Raw genomic sequence first — 23,816 nt, forward strand, 5'->3', positions numbered from 1 at the left:
GATGGCACAATGGGCTAAGTGTTCGGCTGGCGACCGGAAGGTAGCCGGTTCGAATCCCGCTTGGAGTGCATACTGTCGTTGTGTCCTTGGGCAAGACACTTCACCCACCTTTGCCTGTGTGTGAATGTGTGTGAATGTGTGTGAGTGATTGGTGGTGGTCGGAGGGGCCGTAGGCGCAGATTGGCAGCCACGCTTCCGTCAGTCTGCCCCAGGGCAGCTGTGGCTACAGAAGTAGTTTACCACCACCGAGTGTGACTGAGGAGTGAATGAATAATGCGATGTAAAGCGCCTTGAGTATTAGAAAGGCGCTATATAAATCCCATCCATTATTATTATTATTATTATTATTATTATGTTGGGAGGTCATATAATTGCATTATATGTGAGCTTACAGTTAAGCAAAACTGACAAAAAAACAAAGGCAGAAAATAATGTCTTTCCAATGATCAGTTTACAGGTAGATTTCCAGGGGAGAATGCTGTTAAATCCTACAAGATCTCTTGTGTAAAGAAAGTGACTGACTAGATTCATTAGTTCAGCTGAAACCAGGAACCCCTGAAGTGCGAAGTTCTATTATCCATATTATATAACAGATGGAGAGCTTTGCAGTCGGCAGTGAAGCCAGATCTGCATCGAGTCTGCATAGAATCTGCATCAGTATGAAGACGGGTCTAGACCCAAAACGTCACCCTGTTCCGTATTTATTTATGCCTGCAATATTCTGTTGTGCTGAAGCAAAGCAAGAATTTCATTGTCCTATCTGGGACACATGACTATAAACTCTCTTGAATCTAGAATCTTGAATCTTGAACCCATTCCTTCTCTCCAGAGATGCTGCCTGTCTGTCCTGCTGAGTTACTCCAGCATTTTGTGTCCATCTGCATAGATCACTTCAGTTCTGCTCTAGGATAATGGATTTGCTCTAGGGAATACATGAGTGCTTTGCATTTTATGACTGGACAACGGGTACAGCAGTGGTATAGCAGTTGCTGATATCAAAAGGCCAAATGGAATCAGTACACTTTCCACAGCAATGTGACCTCAGCTTCACAGGTTGCCAACAGCAGGTGCCTTTCCTGAGTTCACAAATTAGATGTAAAAATATTTTAAAACTTTGCAAAAACTAGTAAAATAATGGGAACACCTTGTATTACCTAATAGAAGGCACAATATGTGTGGCCGCAGGATGATTCGTGGTCACATTATTTTCAACTGGTAAAATGATAAAATAAAAAGGATGATCCTGATTGTCACTCTGTAGCAGAAACTCCATTCATACTGTAAGCTGCATTTGTATGGGAAAGTTAAGAGACCCTTTTGGAGGGAGAAAGAAAGAGACACGTTATTATCATTATCAGTAGTTCTGGCACCAAAGTGCATCATTAACATTAATACAATACATCTTAACCCTTCCACTGCCTCATGTTTGGCTGTGAAACTGTTTCTGTGTTAATCACTGGATATCACTTGATATAACGCCGCCATTAAATATAATTGACATCTGTCACTCCTCCACCCAGGTTGTAAGTTTCGTCAAAAAGAAAAAAAGAAATGCATGCAAGGTTAAAAAAGATGAAATCACACGGGCCCTTTGAGGAATTCAAACTAACAGGAAAGATCTCAAGTGAGCAAAGGGAAGGGTCAAAAGAAGCCACTAAATGTCAGATACACGAAAACCCGTCTTTTCACTTGTACATTAAAAACGAGAGGGGAATCTGGTTGAAGGTAGAATAAAGGATGAACAACAAAATAGAATAAAGGTAAAATCAAGAAAGAAGGAGGGAATGTATGCTTTGAGTCAGAGAATGTAGGTGAGGTAAAAAAACAAGTACCCTTTTCCCCAATTCACCAAGGAGAAGGACATGGAGGATAGTGACATTAGTGTGGAGTGTTCTAATATAGTTTGGGCAGTTCGAGATCAAGAAGGAGTTGGTCTTGAGTATCTTTAAGAACATTAAGGCGGTTAAATCCCAAGGGCCTGATAGGGTCTAACAATAGTTATGAATAAGGACTTTGGGGAAAGACGAGGTAAGAAAGATTACAGCATTATTTGGCACGAGCTAGGGAGAGTAAATTGGGAGCAGTTGTTATAGTGTAAATCCACATTTGAAAATTTGGAGCCACTTAAAGGCTAACTGATTCGAGTACAAGACCGCTATGTTCCAATAAGGAGAAGGGGAAAGGATGGCAAAGTAAGAGAACCTTGGATGAAGAAAGAGGATGCAAATTTAGTCAAAAAGAAAAAGGAACCATATGTAAGGTTAAGGATGAAATCAGACATGGGTTTTAAGGAATATAAAGCTAGCAGGAAAGAACTCAAGCGGGCAATGAAAAGGTCTAAAATGAGCAATGAAATGCCATTGGCAAGTCGGATTAAAGAAAATCCCAAGGCTTTTTATACATACATTTAAAGCAGGAGGGTAACCAGGCAGAATGGATGATCACTCAAAAATAAAGGAGGGGTATTATACTTGAGTTATAGGATGTAGGTGAGGTAATAAATGAGTACTTTGCACCTGTATTTACTGAGAGGAAGGACATGGAGTTCAGTGAGCTTTGTGTGGGGAATGCTAATATGCTAGGGCAGATTGAGATCATGACGGAGGTGGTTTTTGGACTCTTGAAGAGCATTTAGGTGGATAAATTCTCAGGGCCTGACGGGGTCTATTCCAAGTAATTGAGAGAGGCAAAGGAGGAGATTTTAGCGGCCATGACAAAGATCTTTGCATTGTCTCTCGCCGCAGGCAAAGTCCCAGAGGTCAGACAGTAGCCAATGTTGTCCATTGAATTAATAAGGGAAGTAGATATAATTCATAGAACATAGAACAGTACAATACAGGAACAGGCCCTTCAGCCCACAATGTTTGTGCTGAATATGATGCCCAGCTGAAATGATCTCATCAGCCTGCACAGATGAATATCCAAGGGCTGATCTGATATATCCGAGGACACTGTGGGAAGCTGAGGAAATTGCAGGCGCCTGGCTAAGATTCATGAGTCATCATTAAATACAGCTGAGGTGCGGAATACCGGAGGGTGGTAAATGTTGTGCTTCTATTTAAGAAGGGCTGCAAGGAAAAGCCTGGGAACCATAGGCATGTGAGTCTAACTTCTATGGTCAAAATGTAACCAGAGAGTATTCTGAGGGCTAAGGTATGTACACATTTAGATGGACTAGGGCTGATTAGGGAGAGTCAGCATAGTTTTGAATGTGGGAGATTGTGTCTCATGAATCTGTATTTTGAAGATGTAACCAAGAAAGGTTGATGAGGGCAGCTCTGGAAGGTGAGATCACATGAGATCCAAGGAGAGCCAGGTGACTGGATAGAAAATTGCTTTATGAAAGGAAGCAGCGGGTGATAGTGGAAGGTTGTTTTTCAAACTAGAGGCCTGTGACTAGTGGGCCTCAGGGTTCGGTGCTGGGACTATTGCTGTTTGTCATCTATATCAATGATTTGGATGTGAACGTACAAGGCATGATCAGTACGTTTGCAGATGACACTAAAGTGGGTGGCATTGTAGATAGTGAAGATGGTTGTTCAAAACTGAAGCAGGATTGTGATTGGTTGGGCAGGTGGTCTGAGGAATGGATTTTAATACAGAGGAGTGTGAATTGTTGCATTTTGGGAAATCTAACCAGGGCAGAACCTAAACAGTGCATGGCAGGGCTCTGGGGAGTGTTGTAAAAACAGAGTGCCGGAACAATGTTCCTTGAAAGCGGCACATTGGCCTTCATCAGTCAGAGAATATAATTTGGGAGGTCAGATTACAGTTGTACAGGACATTGGTGAGACCAAATTTAGAGTATTGTTTTCAGTTTTGTATAGGAAAGATGTTTTTAATTTGGAAATTAGTTGAATTAGGGGAAATTAGTTGAGCTAGGCATCATGTTTGGCACAGGCATAGTGGGCTGAAGGGCCTCTTTCAGTGTTGTACTGTTCTGTGTTCTATGCTCCAACTGACCAGGCTGGCATTTGTCAGTCTTTTCACTGAGCCCTTGCTGCGGGGAGACCACATGATCAATAAGAACAAATGACAAGCTGAGAGAAATAAAATAGATAAAAATAGATTAAAAAGATCTGGAAATAGGCTTGAATTGATATGTATTTAACAGCAAATCCTTTCACATGAATTCCCATATAAATTAAAAATCTGATAAATTTGATGTAAATCCTGTATTGTCCACCAGTACTTCCACTTTAGTCAGCTTTATAATTGCTTGAGTATTATTATGTTCACAAGGAATTATTCTGCCTAGTTCTGAGCAATGTTTACATGCTCATCTATTCTGGGCAAATGGATGGCAGAACATCTGTATAATGCAATCGCGTTAGATTTTAATTATTAATGAGGACCAGCTGAATGGTATCCCTGAGATCTAACTGTAACATAAATGCAAATGATCAGGCACGTCAGGTACCAGACTTGTAAAGCTGGTGCTTCGGTGGACAATGTTCCACCTCACTTATACTTATTTTACTGTTCATAAAATGGAACAAAAGCATTTGGATTGCAATGGAATGATATTTATCATCACTGCTGTAAGTAGAAAAATAAAATACACATAAAAACATTGCTTTTGCTCCAATCAAGGGCCTAGGTTCTTCACACTTTGATCCCTGACTGAGGAATGAAGTTTTTGTTTTTGCGATAATTCCCTGGCATTCACATGGTTTCGATCCTTCATAATCCATCACAGATGTATCCACTATTATTCTCTTTGGTGCATGTATAGAAGGTGTGGTGCTCCGAGACAAGTAAGTACATTTCATTCACCATTGGTAAAATATGTAATGAAGGAACAGTAACTCAATTCCAAGTATCTTCAGTATCTAAGGCTGAGCCAGTTCAAGAAAGTGACTTAGTGCCACCATCGCAGGCGGTTAGAGGCAAGCCAGAAATACCAACCTTGTCCATAATGTCACTTCCCATTAATAAATTAAAAGGACCTTTCCCCTTCACTTTCTCGTTCCTATGTCATTCCTTCTTACTTCCTTAACACACATGATTAAGGATCAAGGTGGAATCACACTTAGCAGATGCACACACCTGCTGTGTGAATTAGTCAAATCACAGGTTGGGTGGTGGTTACAACAGGCCTCAATATGCATGAGAAGGAGAGGCAAAAATAAGATTAGTTAATTGACTCCCAATGCTTTTTTGAGATTTTTTCTGGAATTTATAGCCTTTTGCGAATATGAGAGCTTTTATAGAGAGCTAATCCCATTCCCTGGTCTTTCCCAATTTTTTACAAATAGTTTATTTTCACATATTTATTCAATTCCTCTTTGAATCTGTTCGATTTTTAAATCTGTGCTCATACCAATTCAGATAATGCATTTCAGAATGTATAGCTATCAAATAAGGACAAAATTAGGCTGAACTGTTGGCCATTACAAATCCACAGAACTGTCGATCAACGATTACCTTATGAGCTTACACATCAGAGACAAGTCATAGTCATAGAGTCATACAGCAAGGAAACCATCCCTTCAGCCCAACTTGTCTATGTCAACCAAGATGCCCGATCTATGCAAGTCCGACATGCCCACATTTGGCCCACATCCCCCTAAAAACTTTTTATCCATGTACCTGTCCTAAAATATTAAATCTCACCCCCTCACTTTAAACCTAAGCCTTCAAGTTCTTGATTTCCCTACTCTGGGTAAAAGATACTGTGCATTCACCCTATCAATTTCCTTCATGACCGTATACACCTCTAGAAGATCACCCCTCAGCCTCCTGCGCTCTAAGTAATAAAGATCTAGCTTGCTTTTACAAAATGTAACACCTTGCACTTATCTGCTTTAAAATCCATCAACTATTCGTCCGTCTACTTGCCCAATGATCGGGATCCTGCTATTATTTTTGACATCCATTTTCGCTATCAACAATACCACCCACTTTATTGTCATCTGCAATCTTACTAATCATACCTTGTACATTCTCATCTAAATCATTGATAGAAACCAAAAACAGTAAAGACCCATGCACCAAATCCTGAGACACCGCACTTATCATAGGCGTTCAATCTAAAAAACCACGCCTGCACGATTATCCTCGGCTTCCTTCCATAAAGCCAATTACTGTATCTTTCCAGTCGGCTAACTCTCCCTGGATCCCATGTGACCTAAACTTCCAAAGCAGCCTCCCATGCGAAACTGTATCAAATGCCTTGCTGAAGTCCGCATACGACAACGCCTACAGCTTTGCTCTCGTCAACCTTTTCGATTACTTCATGATCTCCCACATGTAAAACCATGCAGACTATTCTTAATCAGCCATTGCCTATCTAAATGCATATATCTCTTATCCCTCAGAATCCTCTCCAGTAACCTACCAACCACAGATCTAGCCCAAGATCTACCTACCTCACTGGTTTATCATTCACAGGATTTTCCTTGCAGCCCTTCTTAAATAGAGGCACAACATTAGCCACCCTCCATTCTTCCGACACCTCGCCCCTGTCTTATTATGATTCATACATCTCAGGCAGGCCCCTGCAAATTCTTTTCCAGCCTCTCTCAATGTCCTTGGTTATATCTGATCAGGCCCACGAGATTTATGTACCTTGTTCCACAGAATAAGGAGAAAATTTGGAGTGGTTATGAAGTGTGTTTAGAGAACCCAATAAAACTCATTCTTGGCATCATAGAAACAACTTTGAGTTTTGTGCCCAAATATAGTTTACCAGAGAAGCTAGTGATGGGGGACCTCACTGAAGTTATGCATGTTGCAGGTGTTCCCCAGGTTACAAACGCTTGACTTATAGACACACCTACATATGAATCAGTTCCCATAATATTAAATTCAAAAGTCCAACATACATACGGTGCGGCACAGTGATGAAGCAGTAGAGTTGCTGCCTCACAACACTAGAGAACCAGGTTTGATCCTCTGTACTGGGGCATCGGAGATGATGCCGAGTTTCGCAATGACCACAACATACTCGCAGTATGGTTAACTCACTTGATTTTACAGTGGTAGGAAAGCCCAGGACCGCCCGGGAGCATTGTCCATTACTGACAGAGCGTATGTGCGTTGACACTGATAATCTCGGGCTAGCCGTGGCAGCTTAGAGGGAGGAGGTATGGCGATCTCAGGCTTCTTCCTGCAGTTCACCCCTACCTTCAGAGGGGTGCTGGCAACTCAGCTGGATAATTATTAGATGGTGTTGAAAGTGTTTCCTCTCTCTTAATGCTGAAAAATGCTACTGAAGCAGCTATCCTTTTGTGATGGCCTAATACATTTATCTGAATTTACTTGATTTGCTAATTCAATTTCACAATTCACCTTGACCAGAAATTCAAAGCAGATCATGAGTTACCTGATCCAATGAGCTAATGGACCTTTTTTTTAACGATCTTTTATTCTATTTTCTAATAAAGATCCAACAACTATTTAATGTAATAGTCCAAACATGAGTTAAAATCACTCAGACTTCTCAGGAACTAAAACAAACGATCTTTTAAAAATCTCTGACGCCTCAATTCAGTGAAATTTTGTGCACATTTAGGTAACATTTCCATATTAAAAACAGTTTGTGTTGTCTCTCTGTAGATTTTTCTCTGAGAGATCCAATTCAACTTCCCAAAAATGTGCAGGTTTTGTAGGTTGATTGTCCATTGTAAGTTGCCCCTGGTGTGAAGGTGAGTGGTAAAATCTAAGGGAGAGTTAATGGGAATATGAAGAAAATAAAGTGGGTTGGGGTGGATTCTGTGTGTTTGAGGTCAGAGCAGTCTCAATGTGCTGAAGGGGTTATTTCCATACCTTATCTCTGATTGTACTTCAGTTCACCCCTGTTACAGCCAATTACAGCATTTATGGAAACTGACCTATTTATCTCCATTCTCTCCGTAGCTTCCAATGTATTATGTTGGGTGAAGACCACAAACTGTCCTTTTGTTATTGTACTTTCCGAGTGCATTAAAAACACTACAGATGGGATACTTGTAGTTCATATGCAGGTCAACCTCTGTGCTTGCCAACTGCATTAAACACATTAAGAAGAAGTTACTCATCACATCTTTGTTCATCCATTTAGAAAGAAGTTGCCATTCTAAATACAGAATCAACCATTTTGTCCAAAGTACACTGCCCTGAATGAAACAGGAATTTCATGAACCTGGCCATTCAGCCCACCCAGACAGCATTGGGATTTATCCTGCATACTAGCAATAATCCTAATGCCATGTCACTTAATTCCCATTTTCCTGTCACTTGGCCCATTGATAAATACTAACATGATCTCTGACGAGGCATGCACTAGCTATGTAACACATTTCTTTGTTTCCCAATATGCCTTACCAGCATTATATGTAAAGGACAAGAAACATAGAAATATAGAAAATAGGTGCAGGAGTGACCATTCGGTCATTCAATATGATCATGGCCGATCATCCAAAATCAGTACCCCGTTCTGGCTTTTCCCCCATATCCCTTGATTCCCTTATCCCTAAGAGCTAAATCTAACTCTAAGAATTGGGAGTTAAATCCTTGCTTAATTTATTATTGCTTGTGAATTGAAACTCACTAAATCTCTATCTCTGTGCCCTATTATTAATCATTTATGCATTACCATCACCATGCTTTACTACACTTCAAAGGTACGTCTTTGGTTGTTAAGCACTTTCTGATATTGTGAAAGGGATGTGAATGGCACTATATTAATGCAAATCATTTCCTTCTAATTCTATTTCCTGACATACATTAATGAAATTCCCTCTTGGCCATCAGGTTTTACTGGTGTCATGCTCAGGTTTACTTTGCAACCCAATTGTTTAGTGCTGGGGTTCATCTTCATAGCTCTCAAGAACCTGAATTTCACTTTGGTAAATTGGTGTCAGGAAGAGGCCAGAGTGTGTGCCCTATCCATTGAAATTCACATTCCCCCTGCATATACTTCATATTGATGCTAGAGCTGGCCACAGATTTAAAGCTTAATTTGTCCAATACAATGGTCAATCCCGATTTGGAAGGATTGGAGTGGTTTTTGATGGATGATTGCCATTGACCAGACAGATGCTCAGCATTCTTTTAGGAATGTTTCTATTCTTGAATTCCCAAAGCATTTCCGCCTTCTATAAGACATCACAGTGGTCTGATGGAATATCCCATTTGACTGGATGTGCTAAGCTTCAGCAACACTTGAGATAAATGCTTTTCAAAAACAAGGCAGGTTACATGATTGATACACAATCTTCCATCTTAATTTGTACATCCGTTACAAGCACACGGAGGGCGGTCTCTGCACCATCCACAAAGCGCATTGGAGAAACTTACCAACATCCTCGGTCTGTGCCCTCTCCGACAGAAGCCAAGTTGTGCTAAAATCACTCCTCCTGTATTACGCTGCTAACCATGAGAGATCAAGGTGGGGAACAGGGCTTTGGGATGTGACTGGTCAAGCAATTACCTGCAAATTCTAACTAATTGATTACACCACACACATTTCTGGATTTAGAGGCAAAATATCAATAATATAAAGGGAAAATGCTAAAGTGACATTAATGTACAAAATGTCTGAAATAAAACTTAAACTGCACTTTGTATTCAATGTTAATGGACTGTTTTAATTAGATTTTTTAACTAGTGTTGTACATTTCAAAGTAAATGTCATGATCAAATGGAATTGTGTTCAATTGTTTTGTAAAAATTAGTGGTTGATTTTGTAGATTTGGAGAGGGCGTGAATGGGAATCTTGTCATTGGAACGTTGTCCTGGCCAAATCCTTGGGTCATTGTGATTGGCTCATTCTTCTCGACATGTGGCGCTGGTCTTCAGAGCCTGACAGGCGCCCCTCGCCTCTTGCAGGCCATCTCTCGAGATGGGATTGTACCATTCCTACGGGTATGTTTTTTACTGCTTTTAGTTGTTCTCATTAGGAGATGGGGGACAACATTTGAGGTTACAAAACAACGGCTGTGTTCCATTTGTGTAGAAATGTATTTTGCACGCTGATGATTCCAATCAAATGATCTCCCTGTCGTGAGAAATTTGAGGTGATGGATGACAGGAACTTATATAAAAAGAGGAAAAATCACATACAACTTATATCATTATGGGACACATGCTAGAGCAACACAGTGGCAGCAGTAGAGATACTGCCTTCCAGTGCCACAGGCCTGGGTTCGATCCTGGCTATGGGTGCTTGTCTGTACAGCGCTTGTAAGTTCTCCTTGTGACCTGCGTGGGTTTTCTCCGAGCACTTCTGTTTCCTCCCACACTTCAAAGACGTACAAGATTGTAGGTTAATTGACTTGGTATAAATGGTTAAAAAATTCGCCCTAGTGTAGGATAGTGTTAACATGCGGGGATCGCTGGTTGGTGTGGACTCAATGGAACGAAGGACCTATTTCCGCGCTGTATATCTTCATCACTTTTTCCGTGTGAGGGCATGTGATGATATCATCTTTCACGCAGCAATCATGTTGGAACATTGCAGGGGAATCTGGTCCACTTCTTTCAGGTATTAGTTGTGGGATATTCCCAGAGCAACCTGGCCTATCTCCTGCAATGCCAAATGGGAAGGGTTGCAAAGGAAATAAAATGCTCAACCTTTACCTGCCCCACATTAAGGTTACTTCTCCATCACATTCCTAATGCCCAATAAATTATCCAGCCACTGATGAAGGATCTGCTTGACCTCACAATTCCACATGGACCCAGTGATTCCCCCCCCCCCCCCCATCTCTAATGATCTTCTAGGCTCCAATTCCCCTTCCTCCTTCAACACCGAGCTTCCAATTGCTCTCAGCAATCTACGATACGATACGATAAACTTTATTCATCCCCGGAGGGAAATTGGTCTGCCAACAGTCACAACACACAACAAGGTACATCTTCTTCTTACGTATTGTGTGCACAACCTAAAGTTGTAGGACAACTGGACCTATTTGATCTATTTGTTTGTGCACATCGGGTCGGTTGCATTAGTCGAAACAGGGTGGACCACGTGAAGGTTGCCATCTCCCACCCCAACAGGGTAATAGAAGATATAACTAAGGAAAATGTAGAGTTCCAGAATCTGGCCTTTTTTAAACCATTACTGGGCAAAGAACCTGCATATAACTGCTCTCGGAGAATCCCAAATGCACCAAATAATAAAAAAGTAAATTACTGTAACTGCAGATTATGGCAATCTGAAATAAAAACAGACCATACTGGACATACACAGCAGATCAGGCAACATCTGAGGGGAGAGAAACAGTTAAAGTTTCAGGTTAATAGCCTGCATCAAAAACTCTAATGAAAGATGATATACTTGAAACATTATCTCTAATTTCTCTCTCCACAAATGCTGCCTGACCAACTGAATGTTTTCAGCATTTTTTATCTTTTTATTAGAATAAAAAGGGCTCATTGTGGGAACAATAATTGAATGTGACAAGGTTATCAACAGCAGCCATTACATATCCTTTCTTACCCAGGGAGGTTTTTGGTCTCTTACTATTTCCGTGACTCCACTTCATCAAAATTTTATATTTCTGAATTGCGGAGACATTTTCCCTTGAACTGTTGCTAACATGCGGCTCTTTAAGCCTTCGGCATAGGGTTCTTGGAGATGTGCATTACGGTGATACCGTGTGACACATGTCTCTGGAGAGAGATCCATTTGCTTTCACTGGTCACAGAAATCTCTCAGCTCCATGAAGATTTTATTTAAAGTAGCAAACTAGCCTGGTTTTCATAAGAAAACAGTAGAAATGCACGTGTTAGCCTTGTCAATTGTGGATTTGGTATTAAACGTTTAGGGAAATGCAGGAGGTACCACTTGCAGTATTTGATGCCATGGGAATGGAGAGGTCGGGTCACTGAAACCCAATGAAAACTACTTCAGCTGCCCCCTTGCGATGGACCTGGCATATACCACAGCTTTCAACGCACACAGTTAAATTATAATTGCCACCAGTTTTTTGATGTGGTTTTCAGCTTCAGTATGAAGAAGCGATACAGTAATCCTTGCCCGTTTGTTTCCCGTCAGGTGGCATGGGATAAAACCCGTCACTTAACATTGATTAGCAGAGTTTTCATAAAATGTGTGCAATTTGGTCTTTGTGTAATATTGTGAAATGTGGGATAGTAATCGAGAAACCTGCTTTATGTTATTCAATATTTATATTTCAATTGAAGCCAATAGGAAGATTTTACTTCAGGCTGCCTATTCATTATCAACCACATTATATCTTCACAAAGTCAACATCTTCTGTAAAGCTGTGTCAAACCAGCAGCTCTTAAATCAAAGTGACTGCAAATGTCAAGACATCAATAAACATAGGACTATCTTCCATAACATTGAGGCTCATAGGAAAGTTATGCATTTGACAGGCACTGTTTTATTTCAAAACGTCCAACAGGCAAGAAACTATGAAACTTTCCTCCCACTCTCAAGTAATAATGCTGCATTAGGATGTGGGTTTTGTTACACCATGCAAATAATGATGGACAAATGATTGGAGCATTAGAGAAATCCTTCTGCTTTTTAATACCAAACTTCTTTAAAATGAATATGTAGGCTGTTCTGGTAAACTGTAACCAAAATAGTTTGAATCTGTTTGCACAGAATAATTTCATGGTTTGGCGGTCTGAAGAACGGCAACTGGGGTTTCCAACAGATCTTTATTCAAAAGTTCGATTTCCAGTATACAGGTTCTTTAGACACGTCTGCCCACAACGGTGGTCAGCGCTGAACAAACGCGCACAAGCAAAAACCGTGCAAAACAAGCGGCCCCTCCCGAGTCACGTGACCGCAGCTTCCGAATGCCGGGTTCGATCTCTGCGTACGCCAGCAGGCGCCGCTACAGTGGTCTATAATTCACCATTCAGATGTTATGGACAGACAGTTACAAATTTTGAGTCAAATTATTAGGTATTCATGAATCTAACAAAAATTTACTTTTAACGGGATTTACAAATGGAAAATCTTGGGTCAGCAATAGAGCAACTGGAAATAGATAACTAATCAATTTCCTCTAAAAGGAATTTTTTCTTCCGATTGCTTTTAAATGTTGAGCTAATTTTAAAGCACTTACCATTTTGTGAATGTGCGTCATTTTGCTCTCATTTTCTCACTTTGTCTATATTTATATTTATATTTCTCAGGTGTTTGGCCATGGAAAAGCAAACGGTGAACCCACCTGGGCCCTGCTACTGACAGCATGTATCTGTGAAACCGGAATCCTCATTGCCTCTCTAGATGAAGTAGCCCCCATCCTTTCCATGTACGTACACATATTAGACAATGCAAACCACGCTGCAAATCGAGGGTCAAATGTTACATTTTGCATTTTCAGTGGCGTTACATTTTCCAATGTTGACAAATTGGAAACTCATCTGTTTTTCTCAGCAGTACTTTTTTGTCTATTATTTTAATAATCATTTGGATTGTGTTGTTTATCAAAAAAATAAATGTATACATTTTGCTCGGATTTATTTAAATGTCAGTCACTCTGTGATGTGCTCCTCAGTAAGTTCTGTTTTGTTTTGCCCTGGATATATTTTAGAAAGACATGAATGACATTTCCTACGATAAATCCCTCTTCATGACCCCATGCTTCCCATCAACCATTTACAAGATGAGGTTCTGTGAAAGTGAGCCCGTGCTCCATCAACAAGTGATAGGGAGTTCTTAGATAGAAGTGCATTTCATCATCAAACCAAAAGCAGTACATTTCTCCAACAGACCTTGGACATGAAATGGAGAATGCAGGGAAGGGAAAGACCAACTAGGCTATGCAGAGCAGGTCTGCAGCAGACATCCTACACCTGATACTTCATGAAGCAACAAAGCAACGTTGATCAATTTTGCATAAAATTGTGTTTCATTCTCAAAAGCAATTCATATTAATTCTAACAGACATACACTAATTTTCCAGAGATATATCTTTTTTAGATTGTAACGTTCACTAACTGGAATCTCACAAATTCCTTGGTAACCAGTTCCAGCTGACAATTGACCCATGAAAATGCAAAACAAATCCAAACGCTGTTGACATATTTCTTACATAATTTCCTTTGCATAATGCTCTTTTGCATTCCCGTTTGGTAAAAATGAAATGTCACAGGATGTATTCTATTATCTCTCGGTGAGTTTAACCAGATGCAATCAGATCTCTTCGAAGAGAGTAGAAAGTCAAGTTTATGCATATCCTTGCTTACTGAAAATACTAAAGGCATTAGAGCTTCTTTAGACTTTGAGGTTAAACACAAACCTAATCCAGATTCATTTGTATGCATTCCTCTTACGTACAGCATGACAGGGAAACATGACTGGATTGTGCACAAGGAAGAAAAGCACTTGGGCAAAAAAATAGGAGGAAGAGCAGAGGGATTTGCAGCAAAGGCCCTATCTGCAGAGGCATGTACTGGGGCCAATTTTCCAACCTGGAGTTGAGTGAGGAACAGTATAAAAGATATCTCCACTAAAAAGTCCTTATGTTCCAACCATGACTGTAGCCTTAAATCAGTCAAAGACCACAAACTAACTGTTGAAAATGTTACCTGGGAGTATAATGGGACTTCCATATCATATTTGCAAGTGTTAGATTGTGACTTCATCGTCACTTTCTTTTTATTCTTCTGCCTAGTCATCTGGCCAAGTTCTTAGCTAACTGAAATGTACAGGGATCATTTTTGGTGAGAGAAGGGACAGAGAAATCTCAAGAGTTGCATTCTTGCAGAATCGATACGTAAATCAGACCAGGTTTCAGGACAAAGTGTGAGATTTTAGTGGCTTTGTCTACACTGCCAACCACAGTCTCAGTCATAACCACTTCATTTATGATGAAAACCCTTCCCTCCATTCATCTGTCTCATGCCAAATAGCTGTTGCCAATTGCTGCAGTGAACCATTTTAACCGACAAAATAGAGAGAACTGAGTTAATGTCACAGTGTTTGGGCGATGCTACTGTTATGAAGGGTTAGCTGGATGGATGTCTGTGAAGGCAGTAAAACATGCAGCATGAGGAGAGGGACAGAACCTGGGAATGTAAGGTAGAACACAGGATTGGCATAGTCTGTTGGTTTGTGAATAATGGAGCCATGAGGCGCTGAGGCCAGCGGTGCAGTTATTGGGATTGAAGATGCATTTGCTGCTCTTGACACTTTGAATGGGATCATTAAATGTAACACTTGTGATTAACTGCTGTGGATATCTTCTATCATGCCTTCATTGTGTCTGACCATATCTCCTTATTTGCAGCTACAATCTCCATCTATAACTACATGACTGAGGCCGTAGAGTAATAGTCCTATATTACAAGTATGGGCTCCTTGGTCCACTGAATACCCAGCAACCACTAAGCACCCACATACACCAATCCCTCCAGTGCAAAGCCTGAAAAAACTCACATGTAGTGTCGCCCATCCTTGTCTCCCAAAGAAGGAGCTACGGTGAAAGCACCAAACAGAAAGTATCTCCCTACAATATGAGCACTCGTGCAACTGCACAGAATTAACATGCAACCCACTATTATTGAAAAACCATAATCATTTTTTGTAACTGTCTAATTTATCTTTTAAATGTAGATCCTATATCTCATCATTCCTTGCTGTATTACTTCTGATTTTATTTTGTATTCTCTTAGCATAAGATTCTAAAATACTTATGTTTGGAGGGTTTCTTCATCGTATTTCTTGTTAACCTTCAGTTTTTATCTGTTATGTTCTTATATCGTTTCACTCAGCAAAGCAACATTTATAAATTATCCGTGCACCTGTATACGATTGTAAAATTACACTAAACACACGTGTATTCACCAACACTGAAGGATACAATCTAGTAATCCAAACCAGCACTCCATTTAGAGATGGAAGGATTATCTAATGATCCATGAATATTGGAAATAATTGGTATACACAGAAATAAATAAATCTTGCACAGAAAATAATCTGAAATAAATATAAGAAAATACTGGGAAAACCAGAGCAACTAATGAGCACTTGAAAGGGAAACGTTAACGTTTGGGATGACCTGGAATATAGATTAGTAGCACCATAAATAAAGGTTTCAAATATTAATATCTTCGTACAGCCAAGCTTACAGTAAAAATGTATCATGCAGTTTGTTAGGGTTTGTTCTTTATTATCGTCAGATTTATCCTGCGTTCTTTAAACTAATCAAAGAAAAAACAGTACCTTTTCTATTGCATGACAAATTAAGTGATCTAAAATTACATTTCTTTCTTCTCAGGTTCTTCTTGATGTGTTATATGTTTGTGAACCTGGCTTGCGCTCTGCAGACTCTACTCCGAACTCCGAACTGGAGACCCCGATTCAAATATTACCACTGGTATGAAATGATTATGTAAAAACCATGATCTGGTTTCAAAGTCACCATAATCTATTAAATGATCATGTGCTGGGGAAAGTACAGCTGTCAGGGTTTATGGAGAGAAGGCAGGAGAATGGGGTTGTGAGAAAGATAGATCAGCAATGATTGAATGACAGAGTAGACTTGATGGACTGAATGGCCTAATTCTGCTCCTATCACTTATGAACTTATGAAAGCGCACTAACCTGATGAAGCAGGATAGGTCAACGCATATATTATACATGACCTCTTACTGCAGATTTCTGTTGTGCATGAAACCCAGGAATTGCACAAAGACATTTCCTCCACTTGCTGTGCAACACAAGGGTAAGAGGAGAAAGTCAAACAGGTCGTGGAGGGTGAAGAGGAGGGAGTTTGATGGAAAGATAGGGTTCCTCAAAAGGGGGCAGAATCAGGACCTTGGAATTCAGGTGTACACAAGGTATGGAGTGGCAAAGGATTTGTGATTGAGGTTGGGATTATGGATCACAATATGAGTATGGAGGGTGGGGCAGGGGTTGTGATTGTGAATAAATTAGGATCTGCCAGTACGGGATGGAAGAAGTTCTACAGAAATACAGAATTTTGATGGATTGTAGTTCAAGACTGCAGTGCATCAGACCAGATTTGTCTTTACATCCCAATGAAATAGACCACATATTGTGTAAAGGACTACTCCCATATGACTGGCATGTGCCATTCATGTGCCATAGATGGTATTAAACAGGAAGAACACCATTGGACACCATTGCACATGTGTTAGCACCTTCATGCAAAAGGGCGACACACGCACCTGAAAATTATACGGAGATCTTATGAAATGCACAGTATATATCTAAGCACTGCCAAGAAAAATACCAATAATAAACAATGAGTTATTTATTTGAACATTCAGTTTATTTTCTAATAGTGACAAAAGCATTTGAAAAATTATTCTTAAATAAAGCAGTGTTGCTTAATTGATTACAGTTGTATCAACATTTGATTTGTATAACAACAAATTATTTAAGGTAGGTTTAGTTGATAGCAAATAGTTTGAAGTACATTGCAGATGTTTTACAGATGGTAGCAGGTTCCTTAGAATGTGTTTCATTAACATAGTAGATAAATAAGTATAAATCAATAACTTCTGAGGATATTATCAAGATTTATAAGAATGAATCTCAGTAATGAAGAAAGATCATCTGACCCTTCCCATTTCCCTAATTAACATTCCTAGTCATTACAGAAGTGTAAATCACCAATGTTAGTTTTGGCATGAAAATCTTCCCCATTAATTTCCTGGGTAGTTCTGGCAACAAAATGCCAACTTCAGGAAACATAGAAACATAGAAAACAGGTGCAGGAGTAGGCCATTCGGCCCTTCGAACCAGCACCACCATTCAATATAATGATGGTTGATCACCAAAATCAGTTCCACATTCCTGCTTTCTCCCCATATCCCTTGATTCCGTTAGCCCCAAGAGCTTTATTTAACTGTCTCTTGAAAACATCTAGTGAATTGGCTTTCACTGCCTTCTGTGGCAGAGAATTCCACAGATTCACAACTCTCTGGGTGAAAAAGTTTTTCCTCATCTCAGTCCTAAATGGTCTACCCCTTATTCTTAAAAAGTGAAATGGCTCTTATCATTAGATCCGTATCTTCCCTCTGCAAAACAAAACTAACTCTTAACTCCTTATGTACTCAGAAGATCTCAGCTGTATGTTCACAATCAATTCTGTTCTTGCTTGTAATTAATTCTGAATTACATACAAAGACATTTCTGCAACATCTTCCACATGTCTTTTTCATGCTTTACACCCAATTAAATACTTTTCAGTGATCACTAATATAATTCAAAAACTGACACAATTGTGGATAACCTGTAATGAACAGTACTAAATAATTGTGATGAATTGTATATACATAACAATAAGCAATGTATATTAGCAACTACAATTATATTTCCACACGTGACAAGATTTTGTTTTCTCTCAGGGCTATGTCATTCCTGGGAATGAGCCTGTGTCTGGCCCTGATGTTTATATGCTCTTGGTACTATGCCATTGTGGCCATGGTAATAGCTGGACTTATCTACAAGTATATTGAATTCAATGGGTAAGTAACTGTACTTCTTTTGTACAACAATTTGTAGAATGACACTCACTGCCATGTCCTTGCATCATAGTCCAGCCAGTCATACCCTGCTGGTGATAATTCTACTCTGTGGAAAATGTTACCACTAAATTACACAATACAAGTGCTCGAGCTTGGGTTCAGGCTGGTTCTTTGCTGGCTGAGCTATTGAGGTTGCAAGAGAGAGCCAGTAGTTAACTCAGAAAAGGCAAGAGATGAAAATCTGTTTTAAAAAGTAGAAAATACTGGAAGAAATACAGTAATTACATAGCATATGAGGAAAAGAACAAACAAGTCTTTGAAAGGAGAATAACTGAGCTGGCTCTGTATTTAATAAATTAGCAAATATAAAGTCATTTTTTATCATTTAATGACCTATTTCTTTGTTTAAGCAAAAGTGAATTTACAACAAGAGGTGCCATTGGTCTTTCCCCCATTTTCATTATACCAGCCTACTATAGACTCTCAAATATTCTAGCAGCCACAATTGGAGGAAATGCCACTCTGACAGATATCTGCCAACAGTAATAGCTGGAGGTCAAATGTATGAATTTCAAAACTAGTTCATCTTGAATAGTTTCCAGATTTCACCCTGGTAGAAATTCGCTGAATCAGCGACCCTTGGACTTTCTACATCCCCCACCCCACCCCCACTCTCCCCTCCAGTTAATGCATAGTTTGGAGATCTTGCTGAGACCAACCTGTGAGCTTTGTATAGTACCACTCAATAGATTGACATGTGACTCTGGCAGATAGATATTAAATTAAATTTCTTTATTTATATAGCACATTTTTAGTCAACTTGCATTGACCCCAAAGTGCTTCACATAATTACATCCACACACACAGGCAAAGGTGGGTGAAGTGTCTTGCCCAAGGATATACAAAGAAGAAGAATGGAAGATGCATTTCACCAAAAGGAAATCATTTCATTTATGGACAGGTCATTCAGTTTCTGGTTGCTGGTCCTAGAAATGGTGGGAGACAATTTGTGATTTAGTTGTTAGGCAGAACACAGAAAGTTCCCCCTGAGAGCAAATGAAAGAGATTGTAAGTGTGTGTGAATCTGTCTGCTTGTATGTTTGTGACTACAGTACCTTTCATAACCCTGTGATTTAGGGACATGCCAAGATCATTTTATTCAGTCTCCAGGAGCATTGAAACTGATTCATACATTAAAACTGAAAATCTGATATCTTACTTCAATAGCAGGCATAGCTCAAGAACATGGGACCTTGAACTGAGCTAAACTACCAGCAAAATAGGTCATTTGAGAAACCTGAATGGCAAAAGAGTCATGAAGTTACCAACATTTGACAACGGTGTTCCAAAGAGCTGAAAAGGATCAAAAGAAAAAACTTTGAGAGTTTAGAAAACTAATCACATTTATTTTTAAATTACCCTGAAGGAGCAGGAAACAATGACCAGTAATCCAATAATACCACTCTGTACAAACTGATGAGATTTGTTTGATTGACAACATCAGAATGATGAAGAATATTAAAACAATGAAATCAATTCTTATGGCATCTAACCTCAAGAAGAATTTCAATTTTGGTTTGTTCATAGAGCAATCAATGTACATTTTGTGGAAAATATTATTGCAAATGTGCGACTGACCAATTATTGTTGATCAGTAATCTGTCATTTATAAAGATCACGCATATACTATTAAACACTAGAATGTTTCACTGATCTTTATTTTCTTCCTGAAGAGCTGAGAAAGAATGGGGTGATGGAATCCGTGGCGTGTCTCTCAGTGCGGCCCGCTACGCTCTACTCCGGCTTGAAGAAGGTCCTCCGCACACCAAGAACTGGAGGCAAGTTACCAAACTAAGCTCTTAACCTTCAAAATCAAAACGGTATCTTGGAAGCCTCTGCATATTTGTTGACATTTCATAATTGTTAGTGGCAAAAGACCAGAAGTCAATAAACCTGCCAGGGACTATCTGATTTCAAAGGGTCTATGTTCTACCTATGGTGCAAACATCTGTTCCACAAACTCAGACCTGTGTTTGCTCGGTTAAAATGGTCAGATACAGATATGTTTCTACTGCCCCACAACTCCAGAGAATCAGGTTCAATCCTGGCCTCTGCTGCTGTCTATTTGGAGTTCGCATATTCCTCTAGATTATACAATGGATCTTTCCTCCAAGCGCTCTAGTTTTCTCCCACATCTCAAGATAAGTTGATTAATTGGCCACTGTAAATTGCCAAGTGTGTAGGTGAGTGATAGAATCCAGAGGGGGGGGTGATGGGAATGAGGAGAGAATAAAATGGGTTAGGTAGTATTAGTGTAAGTGGGTTTTTGATGGCAACACTGAGTAAGAGATCTGAAGGGCCTATTTTTATGTTGATTCTCTCTGCGACTTTATGATATTAACCTACTCCTCTCCCACAAAAACATTAATAATGAAGGTTTTGTTACTTATATTATAAATTTATTTTAAATGTATGATCAGATAGGTTATGTTTTTTCTTACATGTTGAGTTGACTAAGTAATTTGCTTTGTCGTTAGGCCCCAACTTCTTGTGCTTGTAAAGGTGGACCAAGATCAGAATGTCAAACATCCACAACTTCTGGCATTCACCTGCCAGCTGAAGGCTGGGAAAGGACTCACTATTGTGGGCTCTGTGTTACAGGGCAGCTTCCTGGAAAATCACACCCAGGCCCAACGGGCTGAGGAGGTAATCACTCATATACTTTTGCAAGTTTGCTTCAATTGATGAGTGTGGGCTGATAGAATAAGGTCATTCTTTGGAAAAAGTTAATTGAGAGTTTGCAGCCTGGTACGCCAAGGTATACGTATAAAAACATTATACGGCGTGTATCAGTTTATGTTTACCACGTGAATTGACACTTCTCATAATATGCTTAGGGTGCAAAATAATACACTTGAAATTGATAGCAGTCAATATTCCATGCACCTCAAAGAATTTCGGAAATAGAGTAGAATTCAAGTCATTACCACATAAAATATTAGGTACTATTTATTGATAAAGCTGTTGGCAAAATATACTTTCTTGAAGTTAGGAACATTTCCATTTGGGTGATAATTCATAATTTTCAAAATGACCTGCTAAAATCAATAATTTATAAACATATCTTACCATTTTTAACAGTAATTATTTTGTACATCAAGCTGAAGCATGGTGTTCCTTGGAAGAGATTTCTTCCAAGCACATTCCAACTAAACACCTCTCTAACATCAAGTAACCCTTGCATTACCTCTCTCTCCAACCCTCCCCACCCCAGTCCTCTTGCTAATTTCACCGTTTGTATTCCTTCATTATCGCTTCATCCCAGCCAACATTGGACTATTGTGGGCTTCACCTTTCCTGAGTCATCAATGGAGGCTCTGCTTTGTTCTGTACCTCTCCATACCTCCAGTGTCCCCTTCCCTGATTCTCAGTCCGATGAAGGGTCTTGACCCATAAAAGTCACCTATTCCTTTTCTCCAGAGATGCTGCCTGACCCGCTGAGTTACTCCAGCATTTTGCGTCTACCTTCAGTGTGAACCAGCATCTGCAGTTTCTTCTTACACCATCGCCTAGCAGTATGTCTCAACCACAGAGTTTGAAGAGCACCTGGTCAACACTGATTTGGTTGGCTGTATTCTCTACATCTCATTGACCCAGCTGTACTGTGCAACACTATACTTTTCATTCTATGTGAGCTCACTAATTCAGTGCCAAAAGTGAATAGGAGGGTTACCTGATGTTCGGAACCGAAAGAGTCTTATACCAGTTTCTATGACTTGAAATCTATGGCCCAGCTTTTGCTGTGACTGATGGCGTGACTGCAAGAACAGGCCTTTAAATAAATCAAAAACTCATGACTCTGCTAAAAATGAAAGCAATAAACTGCAGTTACTAGAAACCAAAACATTTTTTAAAATCCAGAAACACTTAGCATTACTATAATAGAAAGTGAGAGAAAACAGTGACTGATTCTCACTCAATGGAGGGTGTGCGGCCTGTGACTGTTTCCAACCTTCATGTGACTGTTTCCAACCTTCATGTGCCTGTTTTTGTACTGAAGTATTCAGGCTCCTACTCCTTTTAATGGCATCTTATCATCCAAGCCAAGCATTATTCTTACTTCAAAGTATGATTTGTATGTTTTTTTCCCTGACGGGCCATGTGAATTATGCACCGTCTTTGCAGCAGTTCACTGATTGAGGAGAGATGGGAATCAGTTGGCTCCTGTGCTGAATTGGCTGACAGGACAATCTTGGGAAGAGAGAGTTTAAGTTCAAGTTCAAGTTACATTTATTGTCACATGCACCAATTGGTACATTGAGATTTGAGTTACCATACAGCCGTACGAATAAAAAAGAATGCAATTCACGCTAGAGTTTAACATAAACATCCCCCCACAGTGGAATCACCATTTCCCACTGTGAGGGAAGGCAATAAAGTTCAGTCATCTTCCTCATTGTTCACCAGTGGTCGGGGCCTTTGAGCCCTCCGCAGTCGCCGTTACGGGCGGCCCGATGTTCAGGCCCTATCGCCAGGATGATCGGAACTCCGACGTCGGAACGGAAGAACACACTCAGCGGCTTGGAGTTTCCGAATCGGCCACTTCCTACCGGAGTCCATAGGCTGAGATGGACGCAGATTCAACGATTGCGACCCCCAGCAAAAGATCTCAGGACTCCGCGATGTTAAAGTCAGTGCCGCCCGTGGCTAGAAGCTCCGCAAACCACAGCTCCACGGTGTTAATCAGCAGGCCCAACACTCTGGAGCTCCAACACAGCGATCCCCGGTAAGGCATCGCCCACTCCGCAATGGAATCCAGTGTTGCGCCTCGGCTGAAGCTCTGGCCTGTCTCCGGCAGGAAAGGCCACGACAATCCAGATGATAGGCCTGCGAGGGTGGAGGCGAAGATGCGACTCGGAGAAACACGCATCCTCGACCAAGTAGTGACTGGGAAATGGTTTCATCTCTTCCCCTCCCACCCACCACATAAAAAAGACGAAGAAACCTCCAAAAACATTAGACAGACTAAAAACATTTAGACAGACTAAAAACAACAAAAAGGGTGAAAGGACGGACAAACCGCTGGCGAGGCTGCCGCGTGCGTTGCCACCCGATGACGATGACCCGAGGAAGGTGATCCTGGGCTGGAGTTTTTTCCAAGGCCCAGAAATAACTGCCGGCTTTTTCTAGATCAGTAAAATAATAAATAAAAACTTCCTGCGTTGGAAAGAACTGCAGATGCTGGATTAAATCAAAGGTAGACACAAAATGCTGAGTAACTCAGTGGGACAGGCAGCATCTCTGGAGAGAAGAGAAAGAGGAAGAGAAAGAGAAAGAGGAAGTGGAAGAGGAAGAGGAAGAGGAATAGAAGAGAAGAAATAAAAACTTCCTGCAACAGTCCCTAAGCA

At 40.2% G+C, this 23,816-nt stretch overlaps 1 protein-coding gene across 1 annotated transcript in view; it reads left to right on the plus strand.

Annotated features, from left to right (window-relative positions):
- The window catches only part of slc12a5 (solute carrier family 12 member 5), a 316,555-nt gene that overhangs the window by 270,214 nt on the left and 22,525 nt on the right, over nucleotides 1-23,816 (plus strand). The window contains exons 11-17 of the mRNA XM_033041637.1: nucleotides 4,700-4,757; nucleotides 9,675-9,849; nucleotides 13,102-13,220; nucleotides 16,191-16,289; nucleotides 18,289-18,408; nucleotides 20,142-20,246; nucleotides 20,946-21,114. Of these exons, the coding sequence (XP_032897528.1) occupies nucleotides 4,700-4,757; nucleotides 9,675-9,849; nucleotides 13,102-13,220; nucleotides 16,191-16,289; nucleotides 18,289-18,408; nucleotides 20,142-20,246; nucleotides 20,946-21,114 (845 nt within the window). The remainder of the gene's footprint in view (nucleotides 1-4,699; nucleotides 4,758-9,674; nucleotides 9,850-13,101; nucleotides 13,221-16,190; nucleotides 16,290-18,288; nucleotides 18,409-20,141; nucleotides 20,247-20,945; nucleotides 21,115-23,816) is intronic.

This window comes from Amblyraja radiata, chromosome 23 (genome assembly GCF_010909765.2).
Source record: "Amblyraja radiata isolate CabotCenter1 chromosome 23, sAmbRad1.1.pri, whole genome shotgun sequence".
Classification (NCBI taxonomy): domain Eukaryota; kingdom Metazoa; phylum Chordata; class Chondrichthyes; order Rajiformes; family Rajidae; genus Amblyraja; species Amblyraja radiata.